At 42.8% G+C, this 22,755-nt stretch overlaps 1 protein-coding gene across 1 annotated transcript; it reads right to left on the minus strand.

Moving 5' to 3' along the window:
• Positions 1–6,230: 6,230 nt before the first annotated feature.
• LOC142212948 (SH2 domain-containing adapter protein D-like) lies at positions 6,231–19,923 on the minus strand. Its single transcript, XM_075281085.1, has 7 exons — positions 19,856–19,923; positions 12,261–12,555; positions 11,754–11,871; positions 7,714–7,896; positions 6,875–7,079; positions 6,684–6,797; positions 6,231–6,484 (listed from the first exon to the last, which is right to left on the minus strand). The coding sequence occupies exons 2-7, from the start codon at positions 12,546–12,548 to the stop codon at positions 6,298–6,300; spliced, it is 1,095 nt and encodes a 364-aa protein (XP_075137186.1). The 5' UTR covers positions 12,549–12,555; positions 19,856–19,923; the 3' UTR covers positions 6,231–6,297.
• Between the last annotated feature and the right edge of the window lie 2,832 nt (positions 19,924–22,755).

The following is a 22,755-nucleotide window of genomic DNA, read 5'->3' on the forward strand; positions in this document are numbered from 1 at the left end:
GTAGTGTAATAGTAATATGGGTAGCTGCAGAGATGGGAGTTGTAGTGTAATAGTAATATGGGTGGCTGCAGAGAGATGGGAGTTGTAGTGTAGTGGTAATATGGGCGGCTGCAGAGATGGGAGTTGTAGTGTAATAGTAATATGGGTAGCTGCAGAGATGGGAGTTGTAGTGTAATAGTAATATGGGCGGCTGCAGAGAGATGGGAGTTGTAGTAATATGGGTGGCTGCAGAAATGGGAGTTGTAGTGTAATAGTAATATGGCTGGCTGCAGAGAGATGGGAGTTGTAGTGTAGTAGTAATATGGCTGGCTGCAGAGAGATGGGAGTTGTAGTGTAATAATAATATGGGTGGCTGCAGAGAGATGGGAGTTGTAGTGTAGTAGTAGTAATATGGGTGGCTGCAGAGAGATGGTAGTTGTAGTGTAATAATAATATGGGTGGCTGCAGAGAGATGGGAGTTGTAGTGTAGTAGTAGTAATATGGGTGGCTGCAGAGAGATGGGAGTTGTAGTGTAATAATAATATGGGTGGCTGCAGAGAGATGGGAGTTGTAGTGTAGTAGTAATATGGGTGGCTGCAGAGAGATGGGAGTTGTAGTGTAGTAGTAATATGGGTGGCTGCAGAAATGGGAGTTGTAGTGTAATAGTAATATGGGTGGCTGCAGAGAGATGGGAGTTGTAGTGTAATAGTAATATGGGTGGCTGCAGAGAGATGGGAGTTGTAGTGTAATAATAATATGGGTGGCTGCAGAGATGGGAGTTGTAGTGTAGTAGTAATATGGGTGGCTGCAGAGAGATGGGAGTTGTAGTGTAGTAGTAATATGGGTGGCTGCAGAGAGATGGGAGTTGTAGTGTAGTAGTAATATGGGTGGCTGCAGAGAGATGGGAGTTGTAGTGTAGTAGTAATATGGGCGGCTGCAGGGAGATGGGAGTTGTAGTGTAGTAGTAATATGGGTGGCTGCAGAGAGATGGGAGTTGTAGTGTAGTAGTAATACGGGTGGCTGCAGAGAGATGGGAGTTGTAGTGTAGTAGTAATACGGGTGGCTGCAGAGAGATGGGAGTTGTAGTGTAGTAGTAGTAATACGGGTGGCTGCAGAGAGATGGGAGTTGTAGTGTAGTAGTAATATGGGTGGCTGCGGAGAGATGGGAGTTGTAGTGTAGTAGTAATATGGGTGGCTGCGGAGAGATGGGAGTTGTAGTGTAGTAGTAATATGGGTGGCTGCAGAGAGATGGGAGTTGTAGTGTAATAGTAATATGGGCGGCTGCAGGGAGATGGGAGTTGTAGTGTAGTAGTAATATGGGTGGCTGCAGAGAGATGGGAGTTGTAGTGTAGTAATAATACGGGTGGCTGCAGAGAGATGGGAGTTGTAGTGTAGTAGTAATATGGGTGGCTGCAGAGAGATGGGAGTTATAGTGTAGTAGTAATACGGGTGGCTGCAGAGAGATGGGAGTTGTAGTGTAGTAGTAATATGGGTGGCTGCAGAGAGATGGGAGTTATAGTGTAGTAGTAATACGGGTGGCTGCAGGGAGATGGGAGTTGTAGTGTAGTAGTAATATGGGCGGCTGCAGGGAGATGGGAGTTATAGTGTAGTAGTAATACGGGTGGCTGCAGAGAGATGGGAGTTGTAGTGTAATAGTAATATGGGCGGCTGCAGGGAGATGGGAATTGTAGTAATATGGGTGGCTGCAGAGAGATGGGAGTTGTAGTGTAGTAGTAATATGGGTGGCTGCAGAGAGATGGGAGTTGTAGTGTAGTAATAATACGGGTGGCTGCAGAGAGATGGGAGTTGTAGTGTAGTAGTAATATGGGTGGCTGCAGAGAGATGGGAGTTGTAGTGTAGTAGTAATACGGGTGGCTGCAGAGAGATGGGAGTTGTAGTGTAATAGTAATATGGGCGGCTGCAGGGAGATGGGAATTGTAGTAATATGGGTGGCTGCAGAGAGATGGGAGTTGTAGTGTAATAGTAATATGGGTAGCTGCAGAGATGGGAGTTGTAGTGTAATAGTAATATGGGTGGCTGCAGAGAGATGGGAGTTGTAGTGTAGTAGTAATATGGGCGGCTGCAGAGATGGGAGTTGTAGTGTAATAGTAATATGGGTAGCTGCAGAGATGGGAGTTGTAGTGTAATAGTAATATGGGCGGCTGCAGGGAGATGGGAGTTGTAGTAATATGGGTGGCTGCAGAAATGGGAGTTGTAGTGTAATAGTAATATGGCTGGCTGCAGAGAGATGGGAGTTGTAGTGTAGTAGTAATATGGCTGGCTGCAGAGAGATGGGAGTTGTAGTGTAATAATAATATGGGTGGCTGCAGAGAGATGGGAGTTGTAGTGTAGTAGTAGTAATATGGGTGGCTGCAGAGAGATGGGAGTTGTAGTGTAATAATAATATGGGTGGCTGCAGAGAGATGGGAGTTGTAGTGTAATAATAATATGGGTGGCTGCAGAGAGATGGGAGTTGTAGTGTAGTAGTAATATGGGCGGCTGCAGGGAGATGGGAGTTATAGTGTAGTAGTAATACGGGTGGCTGCAGAGAGATGGGAGTTGTAGTGTAATAGTAATATGGGCGGCTGCAGGGAGATGGGAATTGTAGTAATATGGGTGGCTGCAGAGAGATGGGAGTTGTAGTGTAGTAGTAATATGGGTGGCTGCAGAGAGATGGGAGTTGTAGTGTAGTAATAATACGGGTGGCTGCAGAGAGATGGGAGTTGTAGTGTAGTAGTAATATGGGTGGCTGCAGAGAGATGGGAGTTGTAGTGTAATAGTAATATGGGCGGCTGCAGGGAGATGGGAATTGTAGTAATATGGGTGGCTGCAGAGAGATGGGAGTTGTAGTGTAGTAGTAATACGGGTGGCTGCAGAGAGATGGGAGTTGTAGTGTAGTAGTAATATGGGTGGCTGCAGAGAGATGGGAGTTGTAGTGTAATAGTAATATGGGTGGCTGCAGAGAGATGGGAGTTGTAGTGTAGTAGTAATATGGGTGGCTGCGGAGAGATGGGAGTTGTAGTGTAGTAGTAATATGGGTGGCTGTGGAGAGATGGGAGTAGTAGTTCAGAGGCAATATGAATAACTAAAGGATGGGGGTTGTAGTGCAATAGTAACATGAATGACTTGATAGAGGTAGGAGTTGTAGTGCAGGGGTTGTCCAAGATCGGAAAAACATGGCTAATTTTTCTCAAAATTGCAGATTGCAGATTCCCATGCACTTCATTGAAGCTGAGCTGCAGTACCACAAACAACCTGTAGACAGATGTGGCGCTGTTTATGTTTTTCTATACTCAGACAACCCCTTTAATATGAATAATCATAGTGACCATAATATCTACGGTAATGGTGATGTGACAGTGGCTAGGAGTAATATAATGATGACTTGGGTGACTTTAAGATTATGGATAAGACATACTTGCCAAATCTCTAAATGTCCGTAGGCATCAGAAAACAGGGGAGACTTTCTAGACTCCCTGAAGGCCTGGGCCTGGCTAGCAGTCAAGCAGGACCAGCACAAAGGGGTAAAATAGAAGGGGGCAAGACTTTGCAGAGGGGTCTCCAGAATTTGGGTGTGGTTGTGTCTCCTATAGGCAAAGGTTAGCAAGTATGGGAAAGCTTGGGGGCGCGTGAGTATTAGTGACGTGAAGGGTGGTTGAGCGTTGTAGTCTTACACGGCACATCCCTAGCTTTCATAATCATCGTGCGTCCCAGTGGGTAAACCCATTTTTTGACATGTTTGAGCATTTGTAAGTCAGGAGTTAGTGAGCAGAAAGTCAGAATGAGATTCTTTGGGCCCTCAAGATGAAATGATTCTGGGAGGCCACCGTCGAACACCCCCTAAAATATAGACCATGGTACCCCTCAAATATGGCCGCCTTCTGCTGAACCATTATTGTTGGCCAGTGTGACACTGCCAGATGTGTGTCAGTCAGAAGCCATAAAAGGTAGACACTACTAACCTCACTATACATAGAAAGGACACAACAGAACTTGTAAATATAAAAAGTTTAATTTCAATGTTATTGTAAGGTTTAATGTAAATCCCCAAAACATGGACAGCACCAGAGAACAAAAGGCATGGGACCATCCATGGTCCAGTCACTGTACTGGAGACAATGGCAATATCTTTGTGGACAGGATGACCCTCTCCCAGGCAGGAGGTAAACCCAACAATGCATTACCCCTTACTCAATCATCGCTCTATTTAATGTGCAAATGAAGAAGACGGCAGGTGATGGATGAGACATTGTAAGGAGACGTCCTCAGGGGGAGATGAGCCAATTCCTTGTGATGAAGGTTGGTCAGTCTTGAACGTATTTGCAGAAGGTCTTAATGGAGGTCATGACATTAGAAAGAAGGGCAAGATTTTTTTTTATTTTTTGTAGTGCCACTTTAGTATCCAACCACAGCCCATGGACATAGGATAAAACGCAGGCCCCTTTTTCTCTGATCTCATGGATCCTTTTACATATGTAGAAATTTGCCACCGATTTTGACCCAGAATCCAATTCCATCTGAAATCCACTTTGCATTCATTTCAGAGGGAGACAATTGTTTTGGTTTTTTTTCATCTAGCGGACAAATCAGTCTTCAGACCTAAGAAACCCCATTGAAATGAATGGGAGGCGAAAAATATGACCTTTACCACCGATGCAGAATTAGAAGCGGAATTTGTCAAAATCTGCTTGGGAAAATTGGAATTTGTCCCTTTCCAATTGGCAAAATACAGTGGCACTCTTCTCCAAATTCAACGTCAAAATCCACTGCAAATTCCCACATGTGAACTTACACTTAGGCTAGGTGCCACGGAGGAATTTGTCATGGATTTGGGAGCCGATTTCGCCCCCCAAATCAGTCCCGAATCTGCCTACCCTTGTTTTCTGTGGGAGGCAGAGATTGTACAAGGACACGAAAAAATATCAGCATCCTGCTCAATCTTGCCACGTATTCCACAACTCAGGAGTCCCTGTCGATTAGATCCATTCATCTAGGCCTAAACAGAGGAACGAAATGGAATGCCATGGTCAAATATGGCGGCGGAAAATGAAGAGGAATTTCTCTTCAGTTTCCACCTTATGTCCATTAAGATTGGACTGAAGAAGCCAACCTGAATTTTTCATTTCTCTATACAACATACCATGGCAGAAAGAAAGTGGACTTTGAGGCGGACTTCCACTTCAAATTCCTCTTCCATTTCCACCTGCTGGTTAGGCTCATACAAATGGACCTAATCAGTGGGGTGGCTCGTACCATGGACTCTGCCGCTGAACCCGCTTCAAAATCGAGCAGGCAGCTTATTTTATTTATTTTTTTTATATCTGTCTTCCAAAGAACACTGAGAAGAAGAATCAGGGCAGAATTTGTTGCTGATTTTGAGACAGAATCTGCCTCAAAAGCAAAGCACAATTTGGAATGGCTCTTTAGGGTACGTCCAAACGTTGACTTCGAGGTGGATTAAGTCTCAAAATTAGCTCCAAATTCTGTCCAGAAGTGTTTTCACCGGGAGGCCGTGGTGGACCCTACTTTGTTCATGACCTTGAAAAAAGAAGCGTCCTGCTCGATTTTGTCATGGATGCCACGGAATCTTGGAGCTTCACTACAACTCATTAGTCCCGTTGGTTCAGAGACTAAACCCATGGCAGAAAGTCAAAACTCTGTTTTGCCCATTGCCATAATTTGGGGAGGACACCGCCTCAAATTTATCTGCAGTTTCTGTAGTGGAGCAGACCTTTAAGTCAATGACCAGCTCGTAAAGTGGTCTTGGATGAGGGTTATTAACCAACCCAAAAGGAGTAGGAAAAGATAAAACACCCATCTACAGACAGCTGTTTTGGGGTTTCTTGCCCTTCATCAGTGCAGTGTAGGGTACTGGTTGGCTAGGTGATGTAGGTCAGGAAGGGTTCTGTGTCTTCTTGTGGTAACCGCCATATCATAAATTATGGACAGTCAAAATTTTTAAGGACACATTAGAAAACTGAACTAAGATAATAGTTACAGTAATAGGTCTATACCTCAAAAAATTCCCTGGCTTATCAATCTTTTTGCAGACAGTGGCAAAAAGTCCTTGAATTAATGAGACAGTTGTCACCTTAGCTCTGGTAAAGGATCACAAAACATCTCTTGCACAAGTCCTCCACCCCTTGTTTTCATAGTAGGTCGTATTGGCGATTGATGTTTTTGACAAAACTCCAAAAAATAAAAATGTAAAAAAGCAAGTTCTTAGTCCAAAATACTTCTTCTATGTTGGTTTTAAGGCTTTTGTCTTATCACTGGTTCATGGTAAAGTCACATTCATAGAGTCACTGTTTGGTTTCATTAATTGATGATGGCAGGCACTGGGTGCTGAAGACACACTTGTCCCTCTCCCGGGAAGAGCAGAGGAGACTGGATATAATACTGGACCAGATCGATGACGCACGGAAAAGATGGGCCACTGTCACCGAGCATGTACCTACCATCTGGCAGGCCTATCACCTTCACATGTAAGATGCTGCCCCGTCCCCTGTCAAATAGAAGGGATTGGGTTATTGACTGGTTAGGGCTGCAAGTCAGACAACAAAAAGCAAAAAAAGCTCAAGTCCATCCATCGCAACTTGGACATTTTGGTGAAACTTGCCCTTTAAAACCCCACCATTTTGGTTCTTTACTACAGGGCTCTCTCCTCAATGAAAGCATTAACCCACCAATTTTGTAAAACCTACCTAACCGATAGGAAGAACATACTCTCGGCCTCTGTGCGCACTAAAAAGCTCCCAGGTTCACTTTTGTGCAGGCGTCTCTCGGCATCGGTGCAGCTCAGAGCTCCATGGAACCACCTGTGTATGGAGAAGACTTGGGTTAGACTTTGTATCACCCGTTCTTCTGCTTCGGCCTCTACTCGAAATTGACTTACGTTTGTCTTTGCAACTCTACAAAATTTGCCTTCCGAACCCTGGAGGAGTCTAATAGGTCTTTAGGAGGAGAGCCATGTTCTCTCAGATGAGCAGCCATCTCAGGACTAGATGGTCTGAGATTTATAGGACTCCTGGGAGTGGACTGGAGAAGCCGCGCTCTGGTATGGGGAGAACCACAAGGCCAGGCCGAGCTCTCAAATTGTACTGAAAATGACAAAAGAGACACATCAGATGCCACCTTGGTCAGAATGCACCCACTTAGGCTGACAATAAGGGGTATAAGTCGTAAAGACAGTCCATGACACGGCTATGGGAAACTTAGAGACAGTGATAGGCAGGACTCCTCTTTCGAGAGGAACTCTATTGTTAGGAAACAAAGGGTTAAATAATTGACCCAAGGATCATGGAAGGGAAGAACATGGAGGTCCTATTTTAATCATTGTTAAAGGGATCCCTATATGTGGCTAAAAAAGTAACATACCATATCGGTTCAATACAACTGAATAAAACGGACAAGGTTAGGCAAGGAAAAAAAACAAACAAAAAAAACCTATTGGACATGTTGAAATTAAATATGCCTGATCCTTCTTTCTCCCAGGATCTATTTTCAAGGAAGAATCAATACATCTTCCCCTCACATAAGTTATCAGCTAGTTCCTACCACAATCCTTGGGTCTGGCCAACCTTGTTCTTCTCATTCTCCTGATATAAGGTACCCTTACAAGTAAGAAGTGAACCCAGAGCCTTGACGCCTCAGAAACAGGACTAAGCCTGACCTTGGAAGATCCCATATCCCACAGTGTGATACGTATACCAGACGCGTCTTCTGCTCCCCTACCTGCAAATGCCCGGCTGATGTCATCTTTCTTCCACTCCCAGGGCTGGTCGTACTCGTCGGCCGGTCTCTCGTCTTCAGACGGCTGGCACCTTTCATGGGGGATGGTCTTGTATCTATCGTTATATGGAGAATCATAGAGCTGCAATACCTTGTCTGTCACCTTCTCGCCACCATCAAGTTGGTCTGTAAATAAGGACATTGTAGGTAATGGGGAGGTCCACCTTATAATCGGCCACCCTGCCCGCTCTTAGGACCTCCTTACTGTGACTAGATATAGAATTATTCTGCTTATTGAGCTGGTCGTCATGTGTCTGATGCCATTTGTATGGGACTTTAGTAGGTTTTTACTTGTCAAATTTGAGAATCTACATCCTTATTACAACCAAAGAACGCAGAAGCCTCCCCCATACTGGGACCCCATCAGGGACTCATGCCCCTGAAGCTGGCGACCAAGTGGATGGTGATCAGGTGATCCCCGGAGAGTGCACGCCTGCTATAGACTAATAGGACAACTCTGGCAATACCCACGGCATCTCTACAACATGCTCAAGATTTTTTCGAAACGAGTAATTGGGATTTTTGTCTATTCTGTACACTTATAGGAAACCGATTTCGGCAAGTATATTCTCCTGGGTGAGTTCCCTTGCAGCTGCATAGCGATCCTCTGCTCACCAGTGTAATATGATGATGACACATTGGCTTTTATTGCTTGAGCTCTGGCGCAGTCCCTGGTGTCTTTATTAGGGATATCTGATGTCCTGATATAATGCATTGTCTAGCTTCATCAGATTTCCTGGTTTCAGCAGGCGAGTTCCTGACTGCACTAACTACTGATAAGACAAATGTAATGAAACCTCTTCACCTCTCTGAGAGCATCCTTTGCTGACAGATATTTAGAGGGGTTGCTTACCAAAAATAGTATAAAAAAAAAATAAAAAATAAAAAAGTTGAACTGGCACCTGTAAATTCAATCCATATTTTTAAAGAATTTTGGTGATTTTTGTTTTTCATTTTCCATATGATCTATATTCAAAAAAAATTCCTAAAATTGCAATTCTGACTCTTGCCACTAGGGCTACGTTCACATCTGCATGGAGCATAGGTCTGTCAGAAATCACAGGAAGAAAAATGTTGCAAGCCCTGACTTCATCTGTTGATTCCAGTTAAACATTGGACACCGGACAGATACCCAATGGGTTCCTCTGAGCTCCGTTCTTGTCTGCTATTTTTGGAGTCAGTTTTTTTTTTTTTTTTTTTTTTTTTTTTTTTTTTACACTCTCCTGTTTCTCTAATGGAACAGAAGAATGGCTTTCCCCATTCAGATAGATAAAAATTATAATATATATATATATATGGAACATTTTTGAAATCTTTAACAAAAATTCTTTGAATATACACTCACCGGCCACTTTATTAGGTACACCTGCCCAACTGCTCGTTAACACTTAATTTCTAATCAGCCAATCACATGGCGGCAACTCAGTGCATTTAGGCATGTAGACATGGTCAAGACAATCTCCTGCAGGTCAAACCGAGCATCAATATGGGGAAGAAAGGTGATTTGAGTGCCTTTGAACGTGGCATGGTTGTTGGTGCCAGAAGGGCTGGTCTGAGTATTTCAGAAACTGCTGATCTACTGGGATTTTCACGCACAACCATATCTAGGGTTTACAGAGAATGGTCCGAAAAAGAAAAAACATCCAGTGAGCGGCAGTTCTGTGGGCGGAAATGCGTTGTTGATGCCAGAGGTCAGAGGAGAATGGCCAGACTGGTTCGAGCTGATAGAAAGGCAACAGTGACTCAAATAGCCACCCGTTACAACCAAGGTAGCCAGAAGAGCATCTCTGAATGCACAGTACGTCGAACTTTGAGGCTACAGATGGGCTACAGCAGCAGAAGACCACACCGGGTGCCACTCCTTTCAGCTAAGAACAGGAAACTGAGGCTACAATTTGCACAAGCTCATCGAAATTGGACAATTGAAGATTGGAAAAACGTTGCCTGGTCTGATGAGTCTCGATTTCTGCTGCGACATTCGGATGGTAGGGTCAGAATTTGGCGTCAACAACATGAAAGCATGGATCCATCCTGCCTTGTATCAACGGTTCAGGCTGGTGGTGGTGGTGTCATGGTGTGGGGAATATTTTCTTGGCACTCTTTGGGCCCCTTGGTACCAATTGAGCATCGTTGCAACGCCAAAGCCTACCTGAGTATTGTTGCTGACCATGTCCATCCCTTTATGACCACAATGTACCCAACATCTGATGGCTACTTTCAGCAGGATAATGCGCCATGTCATAAAGCTGGAATCATCTCAGACTGGTTTCTTGAACATGACAATGAGTTCACTGTACTCCAATGGCCTCCACAGTCACCAGATCTCAATCCAATAGAGGAGCATCTTTGGGATGTGGTGGAACGGGAGATTCGCATCATGGATGTGCAGCCGACAAATCTGCGGCAACTGTGTGATGCCATCATGTCAATATGGACCAAAATCTCTGAGGAATGCTTCCAGCACCTTGTTGTATCTATGCCACGAAGAATTGAGGCAGTTCTGAAGGCAAAAGGGGGTCCAACCCGTTACTAGCATGGTGTACCTAATAAAGTGGCCGGTGAGTGTATGTTCACCATTACAGTTGATTAATAAATAGGTTATTTTTACATTCCTTTCAATTGATCCTTTCCAGCCCCTGAGTGTTCCTGAGCCACTAGTATGGTCTTTACATCCGGGCCCCTAGCAATTGCAAATTCCGATATAGACATGTGACCACGGCAGCCAATCACTGGCCACAACAGACACCGTTGAGGTCACCATTGCAGCCACACGTTACATATTCTTGCCGGAATGTCATTGCCGGAGGCCAGGATGTAAAGGCCGGCGTAGGTCCAGAAGGTATCACTTAAGTTTGTTGTCTTACAGACAGTTTACACGTGCACGAGCGATGGTATATTAAAAAAAAAAAAAAAAAAAAAAAAGTTGACATAACGTATATGCATACATAGTGTATATGCCCCGTTCCTTAAGTAGCCGTTCTTTGGCTCAAAAAAAAAAAAAAAAAAAAAAAAAGTTTCCACAACATGGGACCTTCTCCCACATTTTTCCCAGATTCACCATTAACATCCATGGTAGGCTCAGCTGATGTGTTTTTTCTATGGGGAGCTCTGTACCAAGGTAGTTCACATACCGAGGGTTGTCCCCAGATTTTTGTAGCTCAACACAAGCCTCATTGTGCAATCTTGCCGCACAACTCGTGTGGCAGCAGTGTGTTCCTCTAAGTTCACACAGAGAAGTTTGCTGCAGATTTACGGCAGATTCCGCCTCCCATTGTTTGGGAGGTTTGGATGGTTTTGCCGCATCAACCCCTGCAGGAGTTGATATAGATCTTCCATAGCGTTCAACCTTTCCATTGCAAAGAATGAAAGCCATGGATGAGGCCTGTCATGTTGTAAGTTTCGTTTTAGTTGCAGTATGTAGTAAGATTTGTAGAAGTGTCAAGTACGATGTTGAAGCTCTAGAAGACAACGGGTCCGCTGCTGTCAAGTTTGCAGCAAAATACTATAATGACCCCCTTATACACCAACAAACAGTATAATGGCCCATTCATTCACACCAATATAATGCCTCCATTATGCCAGACATACTATAACGGCCCCATGCAGTATAATGCCACCAAAATATTGGCCCCCTAATATCCCTTTTTGCCCCCATAAGACCTAATAATCCCCAATAAGTGTAATGGCCCCCCCTTTAGCCTACATACAGTATAATGGCCCTTTTTGCTCTCGACACATCCTTATGGCCCCCACACAGTATAATGGCCCCATATACCTGCCATCGCTCCATCCCATGACAATGTTGGCCGGAGCCCCAAGGAGCAATTGTTGAGTACAGAATTTATTAACACTTAACCCTGCGAGCATCAGAGCAGGGAAGGTGCAGAGAGTCTGGAAATCTAGAAGTGGCGAGTAATGAATGCTATAGCCTGAATCTGCACATACTGCATGTCTGTACCATTGCTTTATAGAGCCTAAGGTACCTGCTACTGATCTCTGACTCTCATAGGGTTCCATATAACTGGTGTCTTCTATGTCTTCATGGTCAAACTGATTGCTCTTCATATCGAATGGATTGGAGTAGTCATTGACCCCAGGGACCTACAGAAATAACAAAAAATAAGCAATGTATGAGAGGTTAAGGGGAAATTTGGTTTGATTCTCGAGTGAAGGAAAACTATTGTCATGTCAAAAAAATTGGAGCTTCCTGTGACTATTAGAAAGTAGGAAGGCTGTTGTGACCCAATGGGCCTTGGCCAGTGATGAAGTGGAAAGGATAGTAGGGGTAAACTATTTTACTAGGACAGGTAAAGGGACCTACACACAATTTTAGTACTAGATAGGCATGGGGTACACTTCTTTACTACCAATGTGATCTCTAGTGTAACTACTAGGGGGTACAACGAATGGGGTCACTGAAGAACATACAATGTAAAACTGAGCAGTTGTCAATATCGTGATTATCACCCAAAGTCTAATGGGACACTGACCTTTACTCCCAAATCCTCTTCTGATCCTACACGTAGTTTCCTTCTACATTCCGATGGTTCCACCTTGATAAGACGATGTCTCGGAGACACTATGGTAAGCTGCAACTCCTCCAGTCTGGACTGGGATCCTTTATCATTACTCTTGTCTTCATAGGGGTCCTCAAAATCTAGGTTCTTTTGAGCTCTGTAGGCACGGAGGATTTCACTTTCTGTATAATCCGGCTTGGGAGGTTGTGGAGGAGACCTCTTACTCCCAAAATGTAGGTAATCCTTCAGCCACCTTGCCATTAGAGCCCTGTATAGGAAAACAAGGAAAGATTTAGATACAGAATTGAAGAGAAGCCATATTTCAGCCAGGCTTTTGAGTAAGTCAAATAAGTCAATACTGCATGCAAACCAAAAAGTCTGAGGGAAATCTTAGGTGCTCCAGTCATGCACATCAACCTTCATTTTGGGACCTCAAAACCTTTGTTGATGACCATTTGAGAGTTTATGGAAGGCAAGAATCAAAACTGTAGCTCAAGGGTCCACCGCTAACAAAAAGGAACACCGTGATCCCAAACCGACTGCTCTATTGTCTAGGTCAATCTCTCATCTTAGGTCTGGATCTTCAAATCTCTGACATTATCAGTCAGTTTTGGACTAAGGTTCCTCGGGCCTACCACAAAGCGATTCTAGGGACCTACTCTACAACAAACCCCAGTATCCTTAAAATCTGTGTTTTTTGTTGGATCATCATTATTCTAGAGCCTGGGCCTACTGGAGGATCTTCTGGATCTCTGGTGGACCAGTCCAAATCTGATATCAGTTAATGTGAAGATATGAGGTGGTCACTGTGGGAGAAACGCATTACCAGGCACCTACTCATGACTATTACGTTTTCCAGGAGTTACTCTTTATAGTAGGTTTGATTTGCCTGATAGATGTCCCACGTGCTGTGGCTGTCCTCATGAGACTTCTCCTTTCATAGGAACTTCTTTTTTTCTAAATTTGGATACCAAACCTGGCTGATGAATTTGTCCTACCGACATCTTTGTTCAAGAGACAGTCATCAAGCTATGGACTTTACGCAAGATTTTCTGGAGACAAGTGCCAATATTCTATTAGTAACCAGGTTCATAGTGACCTCCTCCGTGACACCTATTGTGATCCAGCAGTTTTTTTTCTCATTCCAAAAATTTTAGTAAAAAAAAAAAAAAAAGACAAAAAAACACACACTTTGGAAAGTCTTCATTCAAAAAAAACAAGGATAATCGTATCGGTTCTAGCCTACAAACAAACCTTGTATAAACCGATCCCGTAGATATGGGTTACTATAACTATCCGCCATATTAGACTAACAACGGGTTTGCTTGCCACCCATAACAATGTAGATGTCTAGTTCTGCATAAGAGCTGTATACAGGATGTTTTTGAAAATTTGCTTTAATTTTAATTGATACTAGGGTTGATCCGATCTTGAGATTTCAGGATAGTTTTTAAAATCCGATTTCCGATCATTTTCTAGCCAATCGCGATTGAGAACTTTGCTCGATCGCCGATGGGGATCCGATCTTTCCAACTTAATTGTATATTATATATGCAGTAGGATTGAGCCGATCTTGAGACTTCAGAATCCGATCCCAATTGTGAAATTTGCCCGATCGACGATCAAGATCCGATCTTTCCAGATCCTGATCACTCAACCCTACATGATACCCAAAAAGACTAAGTCCGGAGGCCCACATGGCGTAAACGCCGCGGTTTGTCTGCAGTTGGAACACCGCAGCATTTTACAGTCCATGCAAGGTGGATGAGATCGTCATAAAGATCATCAAGACTGGCATGGAACCCGTTTGGTCTTGATGCATCTTCCCCTCAGTGTCTTGAGAATGTCCACAAGGCAGTTTTTCGGTGTCCTGTGACTAGAGTCTTACATAACACAATAGGTTAACATACAGCCCTATAGAAGATTGCAATTAACACACTAATTGAGACGCACGTGAATAAATGCATCCCAGAGCATGTGGGCGATATATAATAGAGCCGCTGGGCCCGCACATATTTTTAGCCCTCGGCGTCATGCTCCCTTTTGTTCAGCCATTGATCAGAAGAATCAATAATTCCTATTTATAACAATGACTACTTGATGTCTCCATGTGGCAGAATAACCAAGCCACAATAGCCAAGGGACCGGTACAACACGCCAGCGTGAGCAGCTTGTGTCCTCGCGGCCGTAACGAATGCATTTTTATGTTTTTTAAAAGAGACTGATTAAAATGCAAAAAATGTCATTATCTGGAGTCGTGATTACTGTGACCCTATAGTGACCCACTAAGCGGCGGCTGAGTCCATCTATCATGGATGCGCCTGCTAGACTGATGGCTTACTAATGATGAATCTCTGTCTTGCAGACAATGGCTGCCCCCAAAAAGGTCCACATTACCCACAGAAGTGATGTCCTCCACACATCTATGCCCCTTCCCTTTGCAAGGAGAATACTGGGGAGGATAAGAAAGTTTAACCCTTTGCCAACTAACAACTTCAGCCCTAAATAACCAGACAATTTTTTGTAATTTTTTTCTTTGTTGAGTTGCCAAAATATTTTTGTATATTATTTAGGTTTTACCTTATTTACAGTCACACTTTTCTTTAGTTGAGGGTTAATTCTTAAAAAAAATATGTGAAATTCACACTACAACAAAGAATTTGGCTAGTTAAAGTCAATGTATATGAGATAAGGGATAACTATTGGGGCAATTTAGTGTGGAGATGGAGTTGTGGAGGTCATTACTATGAAAATACACTTTTATCCGGCCATAGGCATCAGAGGAATCCACCGATAATCTAATTTGTAGGAGGACAACCATATTGGGTTTCAACACACCCAATCATTTGTCCGCCATGAGGTTGTATCTTCAACACTACCTGGTGCTGACTATTCAGGTCTAAGGGGATATTGTCACTCCTTAGGGAGAGACCACCATATAGGTGTGTGGAGACTCATTAAGCCTTTAGCACTCCACTTTGCAAAGGATCATGGGAAGAATATGCAAATCTGTCTTCCATGATGTAATTAGGAAGTCAGATGCTGCCTCTATTGCAAACCAATACTTTATTGGGTTATTTCACTGGAATTCTGTCTTCCCAACTACATCAGGGAAGAAAGGCTTGCACATTCCAGTGAGCGCCCTCTATTGGTTTGCAATACAGAGGCAGCATCTGACTTCCTAATTACATCATGGAAGACAGATTTGCATATTCTTGCCATATTCAGGTCTACTCTCTTCAGATATCTTATCCCACCCATGACATGTGCCACCTATCTCGCATTCCCTTTGTCCTTTCTTAGTCCGCAATATTCTGGATAACATTTTGCATGAGTATTTCTAAGCCAGAACCATGAGTGGGACACAGTGAAAAATATAACGAACAGATTTGCAACACTTCTTTGTTTAGGTTTAAAACCTGTTGTGGACCTCGTCCAATCTCCACGTTGGAGTGAAGGCCATTTCTCAAAGAGCTTCCCATCACCTAAAGTTGGTGGAGATGAGCTCTCTATTTTCTAAAAATACCTGCAACACAGCCCTTCACCATGGAAGACAGGATGCACCTTCCACTCACTTATCTGCACCATGACCTACTTGGAGCCCGAGGGGGAACAACCCATAGTAGGGAAACTATGAAACCCAAAGGGACCATATAGGGCATCCATTCTCACCATACATTAAGGTTAGACCATGCATAGTGCTATTAAGGGTTGAGGGCTACCCTTAACCGTTCTTGTCCATGAGATATACAAGGCATTCAAAAGTTCTGCTATAGATGCAGAGACAGCCATCTTCTCCTTTGTCAAATGGTCTTATGTACTTTAGCGACCTCTTGGAGTTCCACCCCATGTAGTATGTTCTCTAGAGTCTAGTTTTCCAACGATTGTCCAAACCCAACCTATTGGCACTGGTCTTCTTTAGATATCACTCCACACTAAGATCCATCATTCTGTGCCAATAGCACTGGCCAGAAGGTTCGTCAACAATGGCCAAACCTCCTAGGTTTGGAGAATTCTGAGCTAGCCACTTATTGATCTGACATACTGGTTCTCGTCAGTGCAGTTTCTACTTTTGTCAGGTAGAAATATCTATCATGACTTCATGACAAGAGGAAAACTGTTTTCTTTATTAAGGTTTCCACTGCGTTCAGTAACATTTGCTGCTTCAGCACCTCTGGTGCCCTGTAATATAATAAACGTGACGGCTTCACCATAATTTTGATGGATTGTTTCTCTTGTTGGCTGTTATGGACATAGACTTCATCTCTTGTGTCACTGTGGTTAATAAAAGTATACCCACTGTACACATTAAACAATTTCGGACATTTAGGAGGCATACAGTAGTCCATCCAGTACGCCGAGTATATTTTTGTTAATATTGACATGTACTGTACCCCAAGCCTTAGTCTCTTACCCTCTTAGAAGGTACTTGGTAGCCAAAAAGGTCAATAAGCATTGTGGTAATCCCAACTTCTGGAACAGTAAAATGGTTATCGTTGAACTTCAGAGCTGTAACGTGAGCCTGATAAAACTTGACCTAGTGGTCATTTCAGACCCCTCTGCTTCACTCTCACCCACGGGTGCCTTTAGTAGTGCTATCCTACCCACCTTGACCAGGCTGGGTACCTTACATTTTCTAGCAAGGTGACCATACTGATTACACCTCTAACACTTGCAAGGAACAAAGGTAGCACCTGGCCTGCCCTTGTTGGCGCTCTTACTTCTCAGATGGTGCCATCATATTGTAGGCAAATTGGAGATTCCATTCCCACATCTGTTTAAGGAGCTCACCCTCATCTCACTACTTTTATGAAGCCATGGAGTGCCCATTTCTGAACCCGATTGTGCACAACAATAAATTGACCCACCGACGTTGGTCAGGCTCCAGGATGGCCCCACAATCTTCAGATATTTCCACAGTTCCTGCAATTTAGCAAAAGTACTATTCTATGGACATCACGTGCACCTCTATCCAAAAAAAAAAAAAAAAAAATGTAATGCCCTTTAGGCCTTCTGGGTCTCTGGTAAAGTCATGCAGTCTCTTTACCCGGTCAACCTAGACAACAGTCCTACAGTGGCTCGTTGATGTTCTCTGCGGCCTGAATGGGTAACCCAAACCGGCCCACACTAGAGAACCCATTCAACCAACAGAGACATGGAAAGATTGACCGTCACAACTTGCCATAGCTGGACCTCACTGAAATAGGAGTCGGATGAAACAATGGCTGTCCTAATGCTCACAAGACCACAAGCTGGTGACCACAGCTATTGGCTCCTGTATAGTTTTTTTTTCCTGGAACCAGCTCGTCTCCAAAAAATTCTTACATGGATGATGTCCACAATAGCTTACAAATAGCCTACCCTTCCCTTATGGACATGTAAACAAAGTAAGGCAATGCAGTTCTTATTCATGATCTTGCGCCATGTACACAATCAGGATTGACATGTAGATGATCCGCACGAAACCTGCATGTCTATGCAAGAAAATGCACACAAATCCATAAAACTACAAGCTACGCATTATAAAATATGTCAAAAATCTGACTTGTGTGCATGAGAAATAGAAATTCTCATATCAAAAAACATGTATAAAATCTGCAGATAATCCTGATCTTATGCCTGTATCCTTAGGCCAAGGCCCCACATTGCAGAAACGCAGTTTTTGTTGCATTTTTTTTTTAACCAAAGCCAAGAATGGATACACAAGGAATGGGAAATGTATAGGAAGTTTGTCTACTTCTCCCATCTGCTCAGTCCACTCCTGGCTTTGGCTAAAAAAAAAAAAAAAAAAAAAAAACGCAACAAAGAAAAAAGCTGCATTTCCGCAACTTGGGGCCTCAGCCTTAGGGAGTGTTTACACGTTCATGTTTTCAGATGCAGTTTTTGAAGCCGAAACCAGATGTAGATCATAAAGGGAGTGAAAGTATAGAGAACGCACTTTACTTCCCCTCTTTCTATTCCATCCTCTCCTGATTTCTGGCTTCATAAACGTCATCTGAAAACTTGAATATGGAAAGGCAGCTTTATTTGTTGCAGATTTTGTTGCAGTTTTTTTGAGCCAAAGCCAGGGGTGGATTGAGCAGAAGGTAGAAGTATAAGAACTTCCTATATGTTTCCCATTCCTTTTGTAGCCACTCCTGGCTTTGGCTCAAAATACCGCAACAAAATCTGCAACGTGGGGTCTTAGCCTGAAGCACAGTTCACACCACCATGTTCTCTATACTATTAGAAAAGTTATGGATGTGTTTTCCGCAAAAATAACCATCTTTGCATACCATTTGTAAATCATCCGCAAAAAGATTTATTTAGGCTAAGGCCCCACGTGGTGACCCGCCACAGAAAAGTGCTGCGGGAAAAACAGCTGTGGCAACGCATCGCAGTTCTTCCCATTGCGCTTTAGACAAAGTTTGCAGAGGTTTCCTCTGTGGAGTTTCTGTTTCAATTATACCTATGGGGAAACCGCTGGTGTTTCCGTAGGTATAATTGACATGCTTTGTTTTCCAAAAATGCACCAGTTTTGGAAATCACCGTGTATCGGCATAACGGTTTTTACCGCAAAGTGGGCAGGGGATTCGCTAGAATGCCATCCACTTTGCTCTGACTATAAAATGTTGCAATTTTTCCACATGGATTTCTGCCATGGGCAAGTTGCAGCGTTTACACCACCTGGGGACCCGGCCTTAAACCCCTAGACTTGTATGGGCCAGTATGTGCTGCAAATATGGACATAAATAGGACCTGCTTCATACTTTGCATATGGTTCTACGACTCAACATTGATCCAAAAAACTTTGATATACGGTGTGTAAAATGAATGGGTCCGTATATAAACTTTATACATACAAGTAACACCTTTAGACTAAGGCCCCACATAGCGAAATACAGCAAAACAAAAGCAGCAGAAAAAACGCATTGGAACCCATCTTATTATCCCTATGCATTTTTCATTGCGTTTTCCTCTGTGGACTCTGTCCTATTATACCGATATGGAAACCGTCAACATTTCCGCAGGCATCATTGATGTGCTAAAATTTTTAAAAACATGGACATATTTGAAAACGCTGCAGATTTTTTTTGCTGCAATGTGTGGATAGGATTAGCCAGAATCCCATCCACTTTGCAGGTACTACATAAACATTACTTTTTTTGCTGCAACGTTTCGGCAGTGCCAAAAACACTGCGTTTTCGCAACATGGGGCTTCAGCCTTAATTCAAAAACCTTTAAAAAACTATAGTAAAATACTTTTAAAAAAAATTGATAAGATATTACGTGGATAAACATACATATAAAACAAAAATAATGAAAACAAAATACAAATATTTATGTAAACCTAAAATAAAAATAATGAATAGAATTAGAAAACGTAAAGAAAATTTTTTTGATACATAAAAAAATACTAAAAATTGTGAAAAAAATTGAATTTAAAAAATGAATATATAAAGTAAAAACGCATCAAATATTTTTAAAAATACGAAGATATATAAAAAAAAAAAAAAATCATACACATTTTTTTACAGTGAGATGGTAAATCTCAAAAATTATTAATATCCAGAAGTAAAAGGCCTTACCGTGCCACTTTATGACAACCAAAACTTTGGTATTTGTGCTTTGGGGACCACTTGTGTCCTAGTAGATGGCGGCCAGCATGCTCCCCTCTGATGACCTGGATCAAGAAAAATGTTGACATTATTTTATTATGATTTTGTTATTATAATATCATTTTATCTACCATTATATACCATCATATGGTGTACAAAGGTGATATAAGGTGATAAATACATCATCCCGTCTGCATTAAAGTTAGAGGTTGCAGGACTACAAGTCTCAGCCTATCAAGTCTCAGCTGGGACTGTTAGTTCCCCATCAGCTAGCCGCAGTCCAGCAGCCACAGGTTGGCCAGCTCTGCTCCATCCAGGATCCTATTGCTGGGAGTAGAGCGGTATTGTCCACATCACACAAAGGATAAGGGAGTGGGAGAGCCCGAGAGTCAGGGAACAGCCAGATAGAATTGGAGCAACTCTAGTAAGTTGGATCAGAGGGCAGACCGCCGCCATGTGCCCACCCCAATAACCCAAAGCAACTTCACCTGGCGATGACTGGTCCCTCTGCCCACAGAAAGTAGCTTCTTGTTGTGGTTGCAGGAGGATGGAGGAGGTGGCAGATGAGGAGGGGAGGAGGGGCTGTCCTGGCTCCTTGTGAAACTACTCCAGGGGGAGACAAGAAAGTCTGGATCTGATTGCAGGAATACAAAGCATTGCACAAGGGGGGAGGTATTTGAGGTGGGGGAGAAGGAAAGTGGAGGGAGGTGAGAGATGGGGGGAGAGCCATACAGCCCTCCATTGTGTCAAGGCAAGACTGAAACTCTTGGAGCTCGATATAAAAGTAATTAGTGTATTAGCGAGTGTAGCCCTTTAATTACAGGACTCATTATTGTGTATGGAGATGGCCGTAGAGGTAGAGATTTATGGCTGGTGTGACCAGTACCGAGGACGGGCGCCAAAAATAAACCTTTGTTGGAAATGCTCGAAAATACGTAAAAAAAAAAAAAAAAAAAAATTTAAGAAAAAAAATACTAAAAAAAAAAATGGCAAAATATATGTACTAAAAATATGTATTATGGAGTTAAAAAAAATTGTGTATTCTAAGGACGGTCACGAAAAATATATATATATATATATATATATATATATATATATATATATATATAATATTTATTCTAGGGATGGTCACAAAAATGAAAAAAAAAATTTAAATATAATTTTTTTCATTTTTGTGACCATCCCTAGAATATATATATATATATATATATATATATATATATATATATATATATATATATATACACATATACACACACACACACACATCCATCTCCCAGGAGAGTTGTAAACCCTTGAGCCTGTGATGTCTTTTTTCCCCGTGTACGGTGCAGATGGGCACACATTGATTTACTGGTATAAGGCTCCATTGAACCATTGCCTGTCATACAGGATCAGTTTCCAAGGTCGTTTCTATGATGCCGGATTACACTTGTAATGAGGTTTTTTCAGAGAATTACAGAGGTTTGTCTATGACCTACAATATCCTAAAGCCATACACTTAGATACTGACAGCTATCTCGCCCCATGTAGGATCAGCTGGGAGATTCCTCTCATGTCCGCAAGTACAATAGGACCAGGCAATTGAAATCCAATACCTGATCCTTATCTGCCCCGATATCTTAGCCTTAAAGACTTTCCAGTGGGCCTCTTAGGCCTGGTTCACATCTGTGTTCGGTATGCTGTTCGGGAAGTCTGCATGGGGACCTCCCCCGAATGCAATACCAAACGCATTGGCAAGCGGAGAGCTTATGAAAGCACACGGACCCCATAGACTATAATGGGGTCCATGTGCTTTTTCGAGTGGTCTCCACACGAGTCATGCAGACAGGAAAGTAGATCATGAAGTACTTTCCTGTCCGCGGACACCACACAGAAAGCATACGGACCATATAATAGTCTATGGTGCCGTGTGCTTTCCTTGCTTGCCAGTAGTCCGTTCAAGAGGTCCCCATGCGGACTTCTCGAACAGATTACCAAACGTTGGAGTGAACCAGGCCTTACGCATTACTAGTTTAACTACTCTTGTAGATGATGATTGAGGCCATTTAATGGGTTAATACCATAGAAGTTGCAGAACATTCAGGAAAGAATTGTGGGGTCAAGCTACGAAACAGTACACACTACTATATCTATGATGGAAGATTTTTTTCTTCTATATGATCATTATTACTTGGTGTAGGCTACAATGATGATATAATACATTATCTATAATACTTGAGTACAAAAATTGCCATGTGAATTTTTTGGGACGCACTTGGTGGTCTCCATCCATTATGTTCCAGTCATTTACCTTCCAGGACTCATCTGACTATAGATACATGTCACCATTACACAATTACTGTTATAACACAAGTGCCCAATAAATTATGCTAACTGTCTCTGTCTGCCTGAGAGAGGAAAATTAGATTGTGCGCCCCCCTGGGGACACGGACTGATGTGAGGGAATACACTGGTGCTATATACGGAATGGGAAAAGAATGCTAGAATGGTCACCACAGGGGCTGTAGTTACTGTTATTAGCGGGGGTCTCATCATCAGGACCCCATTTTGGATCGAAGCCTGCCAATCAGCCGATCATCCGACTGATTGACAGCTTATCCCGGAGAAGTGGCAGAGGGCCATAGAGTTTTCCTGCAGTGACCACTATAGGGGAAAGTGAGGTATTACAGGCCAGCAACTCATATTATAGGGATGTCCAAGTTGAGATATTGGTGGCCTATCCTTAGCATGGGTCATCAATGTGAAATTGGTGGAAGTCCACCACCCAGTGTATGGAACAAGAGGGAATTATTAATATAAGAATAACAAATTTTTGGCTCAAAAGTGGCACACAGCAAAAAAAAAAAATGCTTTCTTGATTTTCCGAC

This window comes from Leptodactylus fuscus, chromosome 7 (genome assembly GCF_031893055.1).
Source record: "Leptodactylus fuscus isolate aLepFus1 chromosome 7, aLepFus1.hap2, whole genome shotgun sequence".
NCBI classification, from domain to species: Eukaryota; Metazoa; Chordata; class Amphibia; order Anura; family Leptodactylidae; genus Leptodactylus; species Leptodactylus fuscus.

Bases quoted from the DNA above. Each gene is read 5' to 3' on its own strand.
- LOC142212948 (XM_075281085.1), bottom strand. From the start codon at position 12,548: ATGGCAAGGTGGCTGAAGGATTACCTACATTTTGGGAGTAAGAGGTCT. The intron at 11,872-12,260 runs GTCAGTGTCCCA...TTATTTCTGTAG, and splicing joins AAGAGGATTTGGGAGTAAAG to GTCCCTGGGGTCAATGACTA. The intron at 6,798-6,874 runs GTAAGTCAATTT...CTCCATACACAG, and splicing joins GTAGAGTTGCAAAGACAAAC to GTGGTTCCATGGAGCTCTGA.